Source organism: Megalobrama amblycephala, linkage group LG3 (assembly GCF_018812025.1).
Source record: "Megalobrama amblycephala isolate DHTTF-2021 linkage group LG3, ASM1881202v1, whole genome shotgun sequence".
Classification (NCBI taxonomy): Eukaryota; Metazoa; Chordata; class Actinopteri; order Cypriniformes; family Xenocyprididae; genus Megalobrama; species Megalobrama amblycephala.
In genome coordinates, this window is record NC_063046.1 from 40,584,942 (window position 1) to 40,604,465 (window position 19,524).

The 19,524-nt window shown below is 35.9% G+C and overlaps 1 protein-coding gene across 1 annotated transcript; it reads right to left on the reverse strand.

The window, feature by feature from the left end:
• Nucleotides 1–14,614: 14,614 nt before the first annotated feature.
• LOC125265290 (SLAM family member 5-like) lies at nucleotides 14,615–19,524 on the reverse strand. The gene is made up of 4 exons (XM_048185413.1): nucleotides 19,263–19,524; nucleotides 19,001–19,101; nucleotides 15,159–15,467; nucleotides 14,615–14,978 (listed from the first exon to the last, which is right to left on the reverse strand). The coding sequence occupies exons 2-4, from the start codon at nucleotides 19,062–19,064 to the stop codon at nucleotides 14,695–14,697; spliced, it is 657 nt and encodes a 218-aa protein (XP_048041370.1). The 5' UTR covers nucleotides 19,065–19,101; nucleotides 19,263–19,524; the 3' UTR covers nucleotides 14,615–14,694.

Here is a 19,524-nt window from a genome sequence, read left to right on the forward strand (position 1 = left end):
TCTGTCAATAGATCCTCCTAATGTTTACACATTGCACCTTTAAATGAAATAACTAAAATAAATACAAAAATATATGACATTTATAACCTTTGTACTTTCTTGACCAAGCTAGAAGACCTCATTACCTTCAAATTAGTGAAAAATAATTAGTGAAATGATGCAAAAAAGAAACACACACTCACCTGCCACTTTTTTATGTGCGCCTTCCTAGTACTTGTTTGGCACTTTTGCCTTCAAAACTGCCTTAATTCTTCACAGCATAGATTCAACAAGGTGCTGGAAACATTCCTCAGATTCATATTGATAGCATCACGAAGTTGCTGCAGATTTGTCAGCTGCACATCCATGATGCAAAATTCCCATTCCACCACATCCAAAAGGTGCTCTATTGGATTGAGATCTGGTGACTGTTGAAGCCATTTGAGTATAGTGAACTCATTGTCATGCAGTAAACTTAAATTTTAAGGTAGCACGAACACTTACTTTTTTAAAATGAAACAACTTTCTTTTTTTTTTCTTTTTTAGTGCTGTTGCCTTTCTATCAGCTCGAACCAGTCTGGCCATTCTCCTCTTTTTCGGACCATTCTCTGTGAAACCTAGAGATGTTTGTGCATTAAAACCCCTGAAATACTCTAGCTTGTTGGGCACCAACAACCGCACAATGTTCAAAGTCACTTAAATCACCTTTCCTCCCTATTCTGATGCTCAGTTTGAACTTCAGCAGATTGTCTTGACCATGTCTACATGCCTAAATCAGTGGCGGTTCTAGACCATTTCAACTGGGGGGGGGGCCAAGCTGAAGCCAATACTGTTAGAGGGACCAGTTAGATTTAGACCTTATTGTTGTCATATCATTTCCTGCACTGGGTATCGTTAAGGTTTTAACGGTATTACTACTCTTACTGATACTGCTTATCGATCTGGTACTTTAACGGTATTCTTATCAGTACTTTTTGTTCATATATAATATAATATAATATAATATAATATAATATAATATAATATAATATAATATAATATAATATATAAAAAGAGCTGAATTAACTTTGCTTTATATTATAGTGTCCGGCGTTTTTGGTCTTTTATTTAAGATACAATAAGAACATGAACAACGAAACAAAGTAAAACAAACTGACAAATACAATAAAACAAAGATACAAATGAAATAAAGTGCTTTCATTTGTTCATGTGTTCAGGTAAGTAATATAGGCCTAGCCTATAAAAGAAATCTAAGTAAAGTAACCAAATGTAAAATAACACTGCATGGTTTTCACAGTATAAATTAATAGATTAATGCCTACTAAAGCTAATATTCAGATGAAGAGCTGTAAGTGATTTTCTCTTTGCATTTTGTTGTTTGATTAACATTGATGGCACAATCATCAGAAGGTGACTGCTGTCACTTTAAGACAATAGATATTAACACACATCGGATTTTCTCCCAGCTGTTCATGTACACTTACGATATAAACTGCGTTTAACCCATTTGTGCCCAAATTTTTCTGAATTATTTCATGCATATAGTCCTGTTAATAGTGTCCTATGTGAACATGTTCTGCATTTATTTTCCCCAGGTTTTTTTTTTTTTTTTTCTTAAACGCATTTGAATGTGTGGCAACTATAGTTGCCGGTGGGCGAATATGTTGTATGTACCCCTCAATGTAAAATTTGAATAGGAGAACATTTATGCATCTAACTCAAAATAACTGCTTTCGACAGATCAATCAAAGTCGAAGAACATTCGATGTGAACACAAAGTTGCATCTATCTTATAATTTCTTGAATATGAAAACAAAACAAACAACAAATCCATTTGTTTTAAAAAGGTGGAACATAGTGCAGAACAAAGTGCAGCCATTAAGTTGCTCCAACAGACCATTGTGAATCAAAATGTTAAATTACATTGTTCTTTAGAAAAAATTACTCCTATATGTGAGCCTGGACCACAAAACCAGTCAGAAGTCACACGGGTATATTTGTAGCAATAGCAAACAATACATTGTATGGGTCAAAATTATTTTTATTTTTTTTCTTTAATGCCAAAAATTCTATCATAAATATATAAATAATTCTTTTTTTGAGTGGACATATATTGTTAAGGACTTCATTTGGTCAATTTTAAGGTGATTTTCTCAATATTTTAATATTTTTGCACCTTCAGATTCCAGATTTTCAAATAGTAGTATCTCGGCCAAGTGTCCTATCCTAACAAACCATTCATCAATGGAAAGCTTATATATATATATATATATATATATATATATATATATATATATTCACATTTCAGATGATGTATAAATCTTAATTTAAAAAAAAATGACCCTTATGACTGGTTTTGTGGTCCAAGGTCACATATAACAAACAAATAAAAAATAAATTAATTAAAAAATAAATAGATTAACAAATAACAATATATAATATATAACAATATAAAATATTATGAAAGCAAAAAGCACTAAACAAGACCAATAACTTTGATTTATTAACACATTAAACACAGTATACCCCTGTGACGGCTAAGGCCACATTTATTAAATGGTTCTAGTTTTTTTTTTTATGTTTTTGTAAGTAATTGATTTGATTTCCTTGCTTGTTTATATATTTTCTATGTGTTTATTTTGTTTCTTTAACATTTACCCAAACCATTTTTTTGTTAATGGATACATGCTCTTTATGCGCGCATAACAACATTAAAGAGTGATTAGTCATTGCTAGAGTGCACGCTAGTGATTGAATAACACCAAGACAAAGATATGGGTTTGAGGTTGATTCTTTATTAAATTGTTTTTGAATTGTCTTACCTGGAGTTTCGCCTGGATCCGTGACTGCAGCATGGAACAAAGGCTATCAAAAGAGCGCGGCATTTCCTCATGTCCTTTATTCATCGCTGGGAATTATGGGAAATGTAGTTTTTGTTCTTGATCCTTTATTTGGTGGTTTTCTTGCATGTCATTGAGAAATAAAACATGGAAAACATCTAGAAAAAACGTACAAAAGGAAAATGACAACCTGCGGCAAGTTGCCGGTGGGCTAAAATGGGTTAAGTAGTTAAACACGCTCCAATCCGGTCATTTTAACACATTTTTGTGTGTATTTGATCGCTTGGACGTGCCCTTGAAGCCCAACGTGTAATTTGTTTGTCGATTTGCGATCCGTTTTGGAGCGCGCGCACACAATTCAGCCTGAGGAACAGCGTCTCTTGCGCGGATAATTGTGCTTTCAACGTTTTAAACCGTTGATAATAATTATCAAACATTTACTGCAATTTAGCAACAGTAATATAAAATTAAACATTAAATATAACATTAATAAAACATCATAAAATCAAAGATCACAACGAGAACAGTACATCAGATGAGTCCATGATGAGTATGACATCATCACAACATAGCCAACAACACCCAAACTACTACTACTTAGTTTCTTCTTGCCATAAAGACACACAGTTAGAGCAGCCAGAGAAAAAAAATAGTGGTAAAAAGTCGACGTTCAAGAGCCCAACTAAAGTAAACACTAATCACCATGATGGTCGTTACAAACTTTATTATTTTTAATAAAACATCAACATCTATACCTGTCAATTCTCATCAAGAACTTCTGTACATGTATGAAAGAAATAAGGCCAAACTAGCTTTTAAACTGGTTTCACACTGGAAGTCAGTATAGTTATTGTGTTTCTGCTAATCTCTTCTCTTTTTTTCTGTTCTTTTTTCTTTGTCCTTCAGTGGTTCTGATGTTTAACAGCAGGTGTTTATCAGTGGCTGAATTAATTCACTTTTACCTCGTTCCCCCATTCCCTGCAGAGGCAATGTGGCAGACGCACACACCATCAGTAACTTTTATTTTCACACATGCAAGCATTTCCACTCCATTTAAAATCTGTTGACTTTAACAATCTTTGTTTCATTATATACCAATGGTGATAGTTCAAAAATATATACTTCTTGTGTTTTTTGCCTCAAGTTTGCATGCCTGTAACTCAAGAAGTATTAAAGATATCTTAATATCCTTAGATTCTGGTTCTTAACAAACGTTCCTTTTGGTATCTTCATTTTAAAGGCCCTCGATGGTTCAATCCCAGAGATATGGACATGTTAATTCGGCTCCATGAGTAAATTGGCAAACTGTATACATTTTCAGTGGTCAAAAACCAAATGTGGGTCACTTTGCATACAGCTTATACTTTTTCTCTTTTAAAGAGGAATATCTAAAGAACATATGTTAAAACTAGAAATGTATCTCATTTTTTTGTATCAGCTCAATTGCATAGAACATAACTGTCTGAGTGCCATAAATATTATTTCATGTCATGCCGGTAACTCTAAAAATATTCAAGATATCTTAGCTACTTAATATTCTCATTCCTAATAAACTTTTCTTTCTGACAAAAACTACTCAGTTACAATAAAGTGAGTAGGCTGTGTACAGTAATTTGTTACTTTACATATCTGGTGACCAATCCAAATGGTTTCAGAGAAACTTATATAAAATAACAGAAGGAAAGCCAGCAAAAAACATGGACGATTAGCCTACTATTTTTAGACTCTTAGTTTAAAAAAGCTTTATTTTCATTTTATATTTAGTGTGTAAATTCATTCGTTGTAATTAACAGGTGAGATGATCAGTGGGGCTGAATTCTTTCCTTTATCATTTCGACATGGGCTAAATAATGGATAGAGTTTCTCAGTGAAAGACTGACCAGTGAAAGAGTAGATATGAGAACTGGACTTCACATCATAGAAGGAGATGCAAATGTATAGTATCAGTATATATGCTTATTTTCTCAAGAATTTGTAATTGCTCACATTATAATTCATGCAGCTGTTAACAGTGGAACTGTGTGACATTATAGTAAAACTTCTTTCAATATAATGGGAGCAGTCTAATATTTACTTTTAACACCGTCAATACTCTGGACGCAAGTGGCGCAACGCGACTAAAACCCATAGAACCCATTATAATCAGTGATTCAGTCTACACTTGATGTGGCGTGATGCAGCAAATCGTCAACAGTAAATTGATGCCTCGCTCTGTTTCTGATGTACTCCAAGAGCTCACACTACTTCTAACATGAAGGACAAATGGATTTTCCCATGATTGCTTTGTCATGTCCAGTGTATAGCTTCTCGCTGTTGAGGTGCGACGCGGTATTTAAGCCCATTGACTATTGTTGCGTTGCGACACAACAGTTAGCAGCTTTCTACACTAGATGCAACATTTGTAAATCCATTGGTCCTTTGTGTCAGAAGTAGCGCAGGCAGAAATAGAACAGGGGATCAGTTTACTGTTGGGAATCGCACCGCACTGCATCCAGTGTAGACAGCATCACTGATTATAATGGGTTCTGTTCACTTTTGTTGCATCCCACTGCTCATGTCTGGTGTAGACACTGTGTTAACCAGCCAGCTAGAATCAACCTAACTAATCAAACTAACAGTTAGTTGGTAACAACTAGAGAAAGTGTGTGCTACATATCAAGCAATTGTTCGCACTTACATATAATCAGTTATAGAATAAAATATGCATATTTGGCGTTCTGTCCAAGGGGAGGGCTCCGAGCTCGGAATTTGGCCCGAACCCTGAGTATTCCCCCAAAAAAGCAATTAAGTGCTGGAGAGCCGCTGGGAGACAGACTGACAAAGAAAACCCCCAAAATTGTGCTGCAAAAGTAAAACATTTAGAAGAGCGACTGTGAGTGGGAGGAGCGACAGATGTATTCTGGCAGGTAATTTAGAAAAATAAAAATTTCTTCTTTGTGAAAAATGTATGTTTGCGCCGGCGAGAGCATACCATAATCAGTTGACTGTCCACTTTCTTATTTTAAGAAAGGAAGATTTTCCAGAATCAGTTAACTTGGAGATTGAGGAGGAGTTCAAACAGCTGAGGTACGCGGATACCCAGCCGAGGTAGGAGGGAAGAGGGCTGGGGCTGTGGCCATTTTCAGAGGCAGCCTCACACTTGGGTCAGGCCCTTTGGGTTGGACGAGGTGCAGGGAGAAACAGAGGAAAAGATAGCATCAGGGCCCGCACTGATTGCGGAGGAAACCTTGTGCTGGAAATGCTGGAAAACTGTTGTGGAACAGAGGTAAATTGGCTATAGCTACAAATATGCCTCCTCTCATGCTGATTGGGTAGATTATCTGAACATGATCTTCCAGAACTTTGTTAATAAAATATAATTTAGTACTGCATTGCACTTATGATCAAAATTTTGCTGAAATCTGTGGCCGGTTGCTTAAGGCAGGAACACACCAAGCCGGCGCCGACGAAGTAGTGGCGACGAAAGCAGACTGCGGGATTGACTCACGTTGGCAGCGTCTGTGTCCAAAGTTGCCCTGACACACCAAACCGATACTCGACACCCGACACCCGACGGCCAAGGTCTGTTCTGCACCTGCGTAAGATGAAATGCCTTTCCGTACCAGCAAGTGGCAGTAGCTGAATAGCCAATCAGAATGATCAGATGGCCCAACGGATTGATGAGCTCCTGCCCGATGGCCGACCATCGGCTTGGTGTGTTCCTGCCTTTAAACTGCTTATACTAGTGTTACAAGTTAGTTGTCTAATTGACTTTTTAAAGTCAGTTACATAACAAGGAACACTGGTCTAATGTGAATCTGAAAAGTAGGACTGATTACCCCTTGGTTAACTGCTCGTTGGTTCACCCAAAAATGAAAATTCTGTCATTAATTACTCACCCTTGTGTCGTTACATACCAGTAAGACCTTTGTTTATCTTTGGAACATAAATTAAGATATTTTTGATGAAACCCAAGAGATATATGACTCATCCATACACAGCAATTTAATCAACACTTTCAAGGTCCAGAAAGGTACTAAAGACATTGTTAAATCCATCAATGTTACTGCAGTGGTTCAACGTTTATTTTATGAAGCGACGAGAATACTTTTTATGGGGAAAAACAAAACAAAAATAATGACTTTATTCAACAAAATGTTCTCTTCTGAACATCTTGTACTCACTTTTCTTAGTTCTGCAGAATGTTCGATATCTTGAATCTTCTCCATTCTGTTCTGGATCATCTTTTGCATGTCCTTCTGTATCTTCATCAGCTGAGTCTATAGATAGACAGAAACACACAGACAGTGACATTATATCACTCTACATGTATCTTCTATCTTCTGAAAGAAGATCTTTTTAGAATATTTGAAACCATGCTGTTAAAGTATGTTCAATGTTGTTAGTAACTCGTGCCTTCTTCTCTTTACCCTCCTCCTCTAGAGGAACAGTGTTGTGAGTTTTGTGGTCTCCATCAGTGCAAAAACCACATATATATGTCTGATCATCTTTACATAATAACTCCAGAGGTCTCTCATGTTTCTGGCATATATAGTCCTTTATATTGTCTACAGGGTCCATCAGTTTGTGTTTCTTCAAGTTCAGGACTCTCTGATGAGGCTCCAGGTGAGTCACAGTAAGAGGTTTGACACACCAGACAGGTCTTCAGCGCTTTTATTTTTCTTTCATCATCACAGATGTCACAGAGAACTTCAGTTTTACTCAGACTGAACTTTTCTTTAAAGAGTTGCGCAACCTGTCTAAGGGCTGTGTTGATCTTGAGGTCGGGTCTTTTACTGAATGTTTCGTTACAGAGTGGACAGTAGCAGTCCTGTTTGTTGTCCCAGCACCGGTTCAAGCAGCTCTTACAGAAAGTGTGTCCACATGGAGTGCTGACTGGATCAATGAACACATCCAGACACACTGAACACTGAAGCTCCTCAGCCAAAGGACCACTGGAGGACGACAAGTCTGAAAAAAGAGAAACAATGAAAGGTTGAGTCTACACATATTTTATAATATACAATTAATATTATGCAAGCAAAAGAAACACTGTTGGTTATTAATTCTGTTATTTACTTCAATCACTGTTTGGATATTTTCTTACTTATCTTATTATCGATACTCTGTCTCCTCATCTGTCTTAGTTTTGGTGATGTTGGTAAAGATTCTGCCATTGCTCCTCTTCTCTTTACACCCTTTCAGCAAAACATTTCATTTCACAACATCAGTCCAGTTTTTCAAATTAAGTTTATGTACTGGTACTCTAAAGCTATTCAGTAGAAATGAGTTTACTACCATGTTGATCAACTACGTTTTACAGAAATTGAGTATTTATTTTCCAGTCCTCCTATAACACTAAAACTTGTCTACGTATAATATTGTTACTAATTATTGCTAGTATCGCTATGTCACAAATTCAATTATTGGATGTAAAATGCGTCATACTCACTAAGAATTAATAAACAAAACACTTTAGACCATTTGGCTCAGGTCCTGAAGCATGCACAAACATTTACACTACTGTATTTATTTTAAAACAAATATAATGTAAATTCCACAAACAGAGCCTTGTGTCATGTAAAGGATATTTTACCAGCATTTCACATTTAGCATGATGTCATATTGAGAATGGGTTAAATTATTTAATTTAGCTAAGAAAGCCTATTCATGCATATCCAATTTGGTTTGGCTTGAGTATCTAATAGAAATGGAGAATATATGCTAATGATTGAGTGAAAGAAAACAGCATTCAATAAGTTACCTGATGTGAAACAGAACTTTTTAAACTTTTTAAAGAAGTGTACTGTTTACTTTAAATGGTTAACATGACAGTAATTGGGGTATCCTTTCTTAAAATCTGAGGCAAAGCATAAATGTGTACAATAACCGGTGTTATTCAAACAAATTGTTAAAGTTAGATAATTGGTAGACTGTCTACATCCCTACAGCCAAACGAAAAACATGAAAAAATCTAATTCAATAAAATAGTTAAGTATTTAACTGCTGCAACCATACAAATTAACATTATAAAATGTTCTTACCTGAATGAATAACATCTGTGTTTACATATTTATTAGAATTCTTTAATAATGAGCTGTTTTTCAAAAAGACATTATTAAATTAGCTGCACTTTCACTGAATCTCACTGACCTTCAGTCATGTCACAGTTCCTCCAGTATTTCCTGGAACACATCAGACTTTGACCTTGTATTGGGTTGTAAGGCATTATAATTAAAGTAGTCATTCTAAAAGTTCCATGTGAATCTTTAAATATGACCCATGATTATGAATTATTTGGAGCCCCGTATCTTTGTATATAGCCCCATAGCTCCATGATTTTAAAGCTTCAATATTTAGTATGTTGTCTCCATCTTGTGGACAAAGAATAAACTTCAAAAGAAAGTATAACTGAAAATGACAGTCTGCACTATACTCTGTAACACGATATCCACAATAAATAAATAAATCTTATCCACAATAAAAAAAGTTTATTTGCTTCATTTATTCTATAATACATTATTACATAATTGTTTATACTCAGTAATAATATTATTATACTGCTGAAGTCACTGTGTGCATATTATTATGCATTTGATATAGACAGGTCTTTAAAAAGTAAGGGAACAAGAAAAGGAATGTTACACAGAAGAGAAAACACACTTAATTAATTGATACCGATCCTGACTGGATTTTTCATGTAAGAATGCTTTGTAGGCCAGAAGCTCTAACAGACTGTTCACACTGACAGTGATTTGCAGCAAAAGGGACTTAATGCAATTGAGCCGTGATTGAAAGTAAAACCCACTCGTCTAACTCAACTATCCCCTACAGTAAATCATCTAGAGACAACATACTGTTTGCAAGTTAAGACAAATTACAGTAGTAATCTTTTTAACAGCAAGATCATATTTGTTGAGTCAGGGCTTTGAATTGGCTTGGTGAAATCAGTTGTGGTCCTGGTCCACAGACCAATAGGGACACAAGCATAGAAAAATTCATAATTAACACAAATTTACAATTATATTAACGTATATTGTTGTAATATAGGCTTTACTATTTTTGTGTTGCAAATTAATATGGTTGTTGTTTTGAAATGCAACATTCCTAAACTGTGCAAATTTATGTAAAGTACAAAAAGTGATGTTACTAAAACACACTAACATTGTAACATGGGTTATTACACTGAGGAAATATGGACATCATTTTATATGTGCACTTATTTTGTTAATCAAATAAATTGTTCAAAATATTTTTTACATCAATCACTCCACTCAATTTTATTTCAATTGTTGTATTATATCAAGAAAATACAATTACCCTGCCTCCTTGTTTAGATTTTGGATGTCTGTTGCTACACACTTGGCCAATGTATTAAATATTAGGTATTGCTTACAATATTATTAGGGGTTCAAGCACGAAGTGCTGAAACCCTATTGTAATTGTTAGGATTATTATTATTATTATTATTTTTCTTCCGCCGTAAAACGCATCGTGCAGCCTAAACCGTAAGTGCTAGAGACTTGAAACTTTGTCAAATGATAGTACAAAAATCGAGGAGAGGTTGACAAAGTATGACCCAAATCGGCCAATAGGTGGCGCTACAGCGATCAAATGCGCGAAATGGCTCATAACTCCTAATCCGTGTGTCACAGACTCAAGTGTCTTATATCATTGGAAAGCTGAGACCTTTACGAACAAAACGTATATCTCCGATTTCATTTCCGGTATGAAAATTTTTCCGCCATTTTGAATTTTGTCAAAAAACTACTTTTGCGAACTAGTCCTAGGTTTTTCGTCCGATCGGAACCAAACTAGTGCAGAAATGTTCTCTGGAGACTAAAGATCAATAATTATCGAGAGAATTTTGAAATTTTGATTCACAGTCGCTAAGGGGCACCAAAATGTATGTTAAGGGCGGAGCCACTTTTACTAAAATGGCTATAACTCGAAAACAAAATGAGATATTTTCACCAAACTTGGTACACATGTGTATAGGCTCAATCTTTGGTCACGATAAAAAAATCGCGTCGATTGGACACTAGGTGGCGCTATAACACGAAAAAAACATAAAAATGTCTGTAACTATGCAACCGTTAGTCCGATTGACTTGAAATTTGGCATGCAGTGTCTTGGTCCAAGGGGGCATGACTGCCTATGAGGACATTGGCATATCTCAGAAAACATGGCCGCCATCAGCCAATGAAGTTTGAGCACCTATTAGACCAGGTTAACAGAGGCCGATCGGAACGAAACTCGATGGGCATGTTCGACTCATGGTCCTAAAGGTCTGTAAGAATTTTGAAAGAAATCGGCCACAAGTTGGCGCTAACGAGTTTTACGCCTCGGTAATCACGTGGTGTTTCATAAAACCACATAATATGCATATCAGTTGATAGATCTCCTCATGCTGAACAACTTTGCCTCTAGAACCAATGCTGTCAATCAAATTGTTCATTAATTATTCGCAAATATGTGAAAAACCTACTTTTGCGAACTAGTCCTAGGTTTTTCGCCCGATCGGAACGAAACCAGTGTAGGACAATTCTATGGACTCTCTAGATCAATAATTATCAAAAAAAAGTTGAACTTTGCCCTTTGGATCGCTATAACTGGGTCATTTAGAAAATGGGCGTGGCTAAATATACCCAAAAGCCTATAAAACCTAAACAAAAGCTCAGAACTTCACGAAAATAGGTGAGCACATGAAGTATATGACTCTAAAGAAGCATGCCAATTTTCGTGTAAATCGGACAATAGGTGGCGCTGTAATTGTGAAAAAACTTTAAAAAACATATGTTTCTAATGGTTTTAGATGAAAATATATATAACTTTGGATGTGTCTGACTTATTTTCATGGGAGTCACGTCTTTTTACTCCTGAATCCTTGCCGAGTCCAACGATATCAAACATGTTAGGTTTCGCCTTATGGTTTGTGCTACGTTGTGATTTAGCGCTTAAAAAACTTTTGCGAATATCTTCGAAACCGTTAGTCCTATCGAGACGAAACGAGCGTAGAAAACACGGAACCTAAGTTGGTTTACTATATGTTATAGCCCAAATGTCAAAATTTTGATAGGAAGTGGGAAAAAAATCCAATCAAAGTCTTTCATGGGTCATTTTTTATGCTCTCTTATATATAAGTGTCTATAACTTCAAAATGAAATGAGATATTTTCACCAAATTTGGCACACATATGTATGGACACATTCTGAGGACACCCCGCAAAAATGGTGGGAATCAGGCAATAGATGGCGCTGTAACTGTCAAGAAACCTTTATAAACCATGTTTTTCCTTGCTAAATTGCCTGAATTTGCTCTAAATTGTCTTTTCTGTATATAATCTAAATGTTTACATGCTTGCTAAATAAAATATAATACCTTTGTATGTGCTTAAAGGCCTTAAATGCTTGAACCCCGGTAAATGCTGCTTGCAGCTTTAATTGTTATTTATATTTGTTTGTTTCTAAGAAATGCATTATATTGTATGGCCAGAGATGTACAGTTATTGTTAGATATGTGTGTGTTTGCCTGTCCACGAGGAGGAGGAGCAGAACTGGACTGCAGCACACAGAAGTGTGTGTGGTTCTATGTGTGTGTGCTCAAGGACACAGAGAACTGTGGTTCTACTCCTAGAACCTTATAAGTTTACTGGAGTTCAAGGACACAAAAGCCAGCTTGCACCTGCGAGGCATGGAGAAGGATCTGTAAACTTTGGGAGAGTTACAACGTACATCAATCAAGAATATAACCTAACGTCTGCAATAAACAACATGAGTATAAAAGACTGATGAGTTGATTGCCTCTTCGGATACTGATATGTCAGTACCCCCGACGTCTAGAAGCCCAGAGCTGAGGACAAGAAACCCCAAGCTGAAGATGGGAAGCCCAGAGCTGACTACACCTTTGACTCAAGAGTGATTACTGTATTTTATACCTTTAATGATGAAGTTTTATTTGCCTTTACATTTTTGTTTATTATAAAAAGAAAAGTAACCAATTAAAAGAAGTTTAATTAAGTACAAAAGCTGCCTACCTTGGCTTGATTTATAGTGGTTTAAGACTTTGAACAAGAACGTACCACAGAGGAGTCTTCTGACCAAATTGTAAGTAATTTTAAATGCTTATAATTTAGGCCAGACTCGACTTACTTTACCTAACCTGAGAATAATAAATAATAAGGTTAAAGGTATTAAGATCAAAATACATGCCGCAAAACACAATTTTAAAGTTTAGGGTAGAAATGCATATCTGTGATTTAACATTCATTAACATAATCGCAAATCAAATTATAACCCAGAAAATAAATGTTAAATATTATTAATAATAAAAGAATTGAAATGAAAATGAAATTAAACTTTCCCCAGATTTTACAGACAGGATTTTTGAGGTGTCAAAAACAATATACTATGCTAACATGTGATGCTTGTCTGTAACTTTAAATGCTCCAGCTCATTACAGCAAAATGGATTCTGATTGGCTGTCGATGTTTTTCTCGTTCATCAGCTGGATAAAATCATGCTGAAAGTGATTCCAAGATATCATTACTCTGTGTCGTTGTCGTTATAGCTGTGGTGTGAACTCTGCTATTCTTAAATATTGACAACGATACTGAGAATGATTTTTATAACTATATCTTTATCGTTATCTGTATAATTATCGTCCTTGGTGTGAACAGGCCTTAAGGCCTCACAATATATGGGTGTTACACCCAATACAAGGCCTCTTAAGGAGGATATGTATCAGAAAAAGCATTATTTATTGTTTTAACTGCCCATCCTCTCTATGTTAGAATAAGGAAGAATTCATACATGCAAAAAAAGAAACCAAGAAAAATAGGAAAGACTGAGGAGACACTGTGCCCAGCACCCCAACATCAAAATTTTTTTTTTCTTTTTAAAGGCCCCGTGAACCGGAAGTTGCAAATGACTTTTCTCCAGTGTTGTGACGTATTTCCAAGTGAAACGGAATATTGAATAGAGGGCAGGGTTTTACTCCTCTCCATCTCTCGCTCATAGCAGACTACGGTTGGAGGGGAGTGGTTTAAGCGATTTCAACCCAAGCCGTCAAACTGACGTCATCTGGGAAGGAACGCCATTCTAGACCAGAAATAACTTTTCAGATTTTGATTAAAGATTACCACAACAAACAATTTTTTTCTGTGTATTAAAGGTGATAGAGACGATTTTTTCGTCGACTGAGAATCCAAAGACTGTTACTGAGTTTTTGAAATGAGCGCATGCGTAAGAACAGCCCCCCTCCTTCACAGCTCATTTCAAAGGAACGCCTCCCAAAACTCGTGCACGAGTATTGGAACACGAGTGTTTAACACCGGCATTCGCTGTGTTGTGTTTTTTGGATTCATTATGTCGGACTCACCGCAGGTGACTCATAATCTGCAGTTGTTACTCCTGTCTCCTGACAAAAACATCACATGCGGCGCCTGTGAAGTGTGGAAAGTTACTGGAGAGCGCAGCCGCGCTCGTCTCTCACAAGGAACGTTACGGCAGTGATTGACAAGCCAGAGGGCCAATCGTTTACGCGATGATCGCGTAAACGATTGGCTGATGTTTTTAAGGCCCTACCTCGTGCACAGATGATGTATATTAATAATATAACTTTCAGTGCACCTAATAAATAGTCTTTTATCAGTTAGTAAAGACAGTTTCAAGTAATATTGCAAAAATGTATAAAACAAAACATCCTCTTTAGCACCTTTAACTTGCACAGATTAATTGTTCACCACAAGACTAGTAATATGCACTAACAAAGTAAATCAGGTCAATTTTGATTTCATGCCGACTTTAATACAATAATGATCGCTAGGCAAAAAATTTTCTTAAAGGTCTTTATTTTAAAATATAACATTATATAATCCTTAGAGAATTTAAGAATTCTACATTTTTACACAGAACCTTGAATACTCATTTTTCCCTCTACACACTACAGTCTTAGTAGTATGCTTGACGCTGACGGTGTTGTTGGCGGTGCAGTTGAGTGTAGCGCTCTCTGCTAGACGGAGGTTGATATTCAGGTTCGGTCCGGTCTTGACCAGATCACCGCTCCAGCTGTAGGAGGGATTCGGATCGCCGGATGCCTGACACTGAAGATGAAACATGCAGATGTTTTTTGACGGCAACCAGGAATTACTGGACTCAATCTGTACATCTCTGATAAGATCTGTAGGAGAATAATATGCAAATGTTAATTTCTATATTAACATGTTTTCTTCATAAAGGAACTGTTTAACTTGAATTATTATGGATTTATTTAACTCCAGTTCTTGACTGTGTGTTGTTTTAGAATTTGCGATTTACATCATAACAGCATTGACAGGATAAATCAAGTAATTAAACTCACCATGAACATGTAGCTGAATTAATTTTGTTGGATATTGAACAGAGTTTGTTTTTGCAACAATAGAGAAGATTCCAGAATCCTGAAGTTTCAGGTCTTTCACTTTTATACTAATATTGTCCTCATTCATCTCTAACCTTTTGTAAAATTGAGATTTCAGCTTTTTTATCTTATTGTTATCATACTCAGCAATGTGAATCTCATTATTATATGTCCACTGTACTTCAAGATCTTCTTTTGGGTAATCAGCAATTAAATCCAGCAAGTCTCCGACAGCTTTGTGGACCTCAACATCTGGATTAGTACATGACCCTACAATACACAACAAACAACTTTGGTTACATAGCCTATTATTATAAAATCATGTCATATTTTTCACATTCAAAATAAGATTAATTAAACACCAGTTTGACAACATCATCAGCAGAACAAATGCGAAGAAGGGAACAGATAAGGGTGACAAATAAATGAACCATCAAAAGAACCTCACAGCGTTTGAGTTGTGAGTTTATCACCACAGACCCTCTCACACTTCTCACTAATTCACTCTTATCTTCTTGAGAATGGCACCACAGCACAGCCAGGCTGTACCCATTTCTCTGACACACCGCGCGTAGCCATAGGTGAACTTATACACAGAAGAAAGCCCATAGTCTCGGTACAGTTTGTTGAGCCATTAGTTAGTCTGGTTGTTTGGTGAGAAAACTATTAAATGTTGTTGCAATAAACATGTTAAGAATCCATACAACTGCAGCTGAGGAAGACTAGAGCCATTTTCACATTTTTCTACTTTCAATATTAAATCAAAAAATGACTGAACGAATGATACACAGATTCTCTTAGCAGCCTGGAAACAATAGCTTTATGAAATGGATTATATAGCCTCGAAACCGAGCCAAGACCACTTCCTTTTACAAACAAGCTCCCTTTACAAGCACTATGACTTGAGGTTTCCTGAGCTGAGCTTTTGTCTTTTCTCAGAGATGAAACATTGATAAGATTTGAAGACAACATGCATGATCATTTGTCTCTTAATAAAGTTTAAAAACGTAACTAAAATCACTTTAAAAAAAAAAAAAAATGCATTCCATTAAACACATTTAGTTACAGGCCTATTTAATAAACTGAAACATATTTACATATTTCATTTATTTTAAGGTACTATGTCATATGACACATATAAACCTATTGATTGATTGATTGATTGAACTTTATTGTCCAGTCTGTTTTCACAGAGAGGAAATTTTTCTTTGGCACTGTAACATACATTCACTGCTTAAAAATCACATCACACATCAACAACACAATTATATAATTAAACAATGTAAGAAAGAAAAATTGAAAATATCAACAGCCATTCTATTGTTTCAATTAAAATACTGTATGATTCAAGATAATCACTGCCAATGGAAAAAAAGATCTTTTATAGACATTTTTTCTAGCCAAGGGAATTTTAGTCTACGTCCAGGTGGGAGCAATTCAAAAACAGAGTGAAGAGGATGTGTGTTATCTTTAAAAATCGCAATTGCCATTGTACCCATGAAATGATCGAACAAGCTCTGAGGTGGCTGTTGTTTTTGTCCAGTAATCTTATTTGCTTGATTAATTATTTGTGAGAGTTTGTTCTTTTGTTTTAATGTTAGATTGCCGTACCATGAAACAATATTATATGTGAGAATACTCTCTATCATTGATCGATATAACATAGTTAGGGTCTGCTGACCGATATTAAAGCTCAGTTTCCTGAGGAGACCCAGGCGTTGTCGTGCTTTTTTATGAATGTACTCCACATTACTTTCAAAATTAAGTTTCTCATCTATAATTGTACCCAAATATTTAAAATTCGAGACCTGCTCTACAGTTTTTTCCTTTATGACAACTGGTTTATATTCAGATACGGTATCTACTCTTCTCAACTGATTTCTCAAACATAGCTCTTTTGTCTTTTCAATATGAGGTGCAGTTCATTTCTTTCTGACATGAAACCAGTGCCATATCATCGGCATATTTTATAAGGGTAAGGTTATCGTCATTGCACTTCAGTTCATTTATGTATACGGAAAAAAGTATTGGAGACAGTACACATCCCTGTGGTACCCCAGTATCTAAAACCAAGCAATCTGACATAACATTATACAGACTTGCTGAGGACGACCTTTTAAAAACTACTTAATCCATAAAATCATCCAACTACTAGCACCTAACTCATAAAGGCGCTTTAAAAGAAGATGAGGTTGGACAGTATTAAAAGCGGATGAGAAATCCATGAAGAGTATTCGAACATAGGAATTTGAATTATCTAGATGATTTTGAACCTTATTTAAAAGAGTGAGAGAGGCATCCACAGTGCTCCTATTTGCCCGATAGGCAAATTGCATGGGGTCTATGCATGTCTCGATTTGGGATAACAGTTCCTTACATACTATGCGCTCCATACATTTACACAGAATAGATGTGAGTACGATTGGGCGAAAGTCTTTGAGAGATTTAGCATTAGGTATTTTCGGCACCGGGATGACAATGGAATTCTTCCAGGCTAATGGTACAAAACCATTGTTCAGGAAGATTTGAAATAACCTTGTACACACAGTTGTGCTGCACATTCTTTCAGGACTTTCCCCTTCAGGCCATCTGGGCCAGATGCCTTATACGGTTTAATTTTATGAAGCACTGTGACAACCTCCCTCTCCTGTATAATCATAGGCTGTGATTGAGTCATGGTCATCATTAATTCATTACTAACAGACAAATCATCATCATTAAAATCATTATCAAATCGTGAATAAAAAATATTAAGATTATTTGCAAGACAATGAGGGTCTTCATGTTTTTGAACTCTTTTCTTTTGTCTACCCATCATTGTATTCAAACCCTTCCATGCGTCTCTTACATTCCCTGTTTTTAATTTCTCTTCAACATTCTCTTTATATTCATTCTGTGCATCTTTTATCTTACGTTTTACTGCTTTGTTTAACTCTTTTACTTTCTGCTGATCATTCTGCAAGAAGGCAATTTTCTTCATGTTTAGGTAATGTTTCAGATCTTTGTTAATCCACGGCTTATTATTTGGATAGACTCTAATATTCTTTGTTTGAACCATTCATTCGAACCAACCATTGTATCATTCAACAATTCATGATTACTACAACAGTCATCATCGTTAAAAAATAAGTCCCATTGAGTGCACTCAAAACAGCCTCTTAGCTTTTCTATTTCGTCCCTGGACCACGTTTGAACCTGCTGAACGGCAGGCTTGATCCTCTTTAAAAGCTGCCTGTATTTTGGTAACAGATGAATAACGTTGTGATCCGAACGTCCCAGGGGTGGGTATAGCTTTGGCACATATGCACCTTCCACGTTACCAAAGCATTTGTCCAGAGTCTTAACCAGTCTTGTCGGACAGGTTACATATTATTACTATGCATATACATATGAAACCAAGATGCATATTTGGAACCAAGAGGAGTTTTTCAGATGCATGTTAATTCCCCAATATACATCAAATACAAATGGGAATTAACATGCATCTGAAAAACTCCTCTTGGTTCCAAATATGCATCTTGGTTTCATGTATATCCACAGGTCCATGTGTCATATCATTAGCCTCATAGCATAATTGCCCAGATCATATTTCAAAAGCAGATATCACAATTTGGCCAAGAAATGGCAATTATGCTATGAGGCTAACGATATGACATAGTACCTTTAAATAAATGAAATATGTAAATATGTTTCTGTTTATTACATAGGCTTAACTAAATATGTTTAAATTAAAAAAAAAAAAAAAAAAAAAAAAATTACAGCCTGTTGAGACTTTAACTGGAGATGTTTCTCAAGGTACTCACCCTGGAGAAAGAAAACCAGGAGAAAACCCAAAATGGAGCAGCAGGAGTCTTGAAAGATGTTCATGTCCAGACGTTTAGACAACAGACTGAGGCTTCTGAGACTGAAGAGAGAAAGGGACTTCCTTATTTCTCATGCAGAGTTATTCGTGTCTCTCAGTTGGTGCACTTTTGACCACAGCTCTGTGGCTGACACTAACAATTGTGTAAGACAAATTACAACACAATAGACATTTAAAGAGGAAGACAACAACAGCCCATTTACCTCCTATTTCAAGTATGGGTAGGCCTATTATTTTGCTTGTCTCTTGTTTTGTTGATTGTTATTACACCCCCAGGGTTTGGGGTATCCAGTATATGCAATCCATATGGCCGCTGCACGAGAGGGGGCACCATTGTGCAAAAAATCATTATTTGAAAATCTTTTTAAATAATCAAAAGTGATTTGTTAAATTGTGAAAGAAAACATTTTCATTTCACTTGGGTTTAGCATTTTAAATGCTAAAAAAAAGTATTTTATTAGCCTA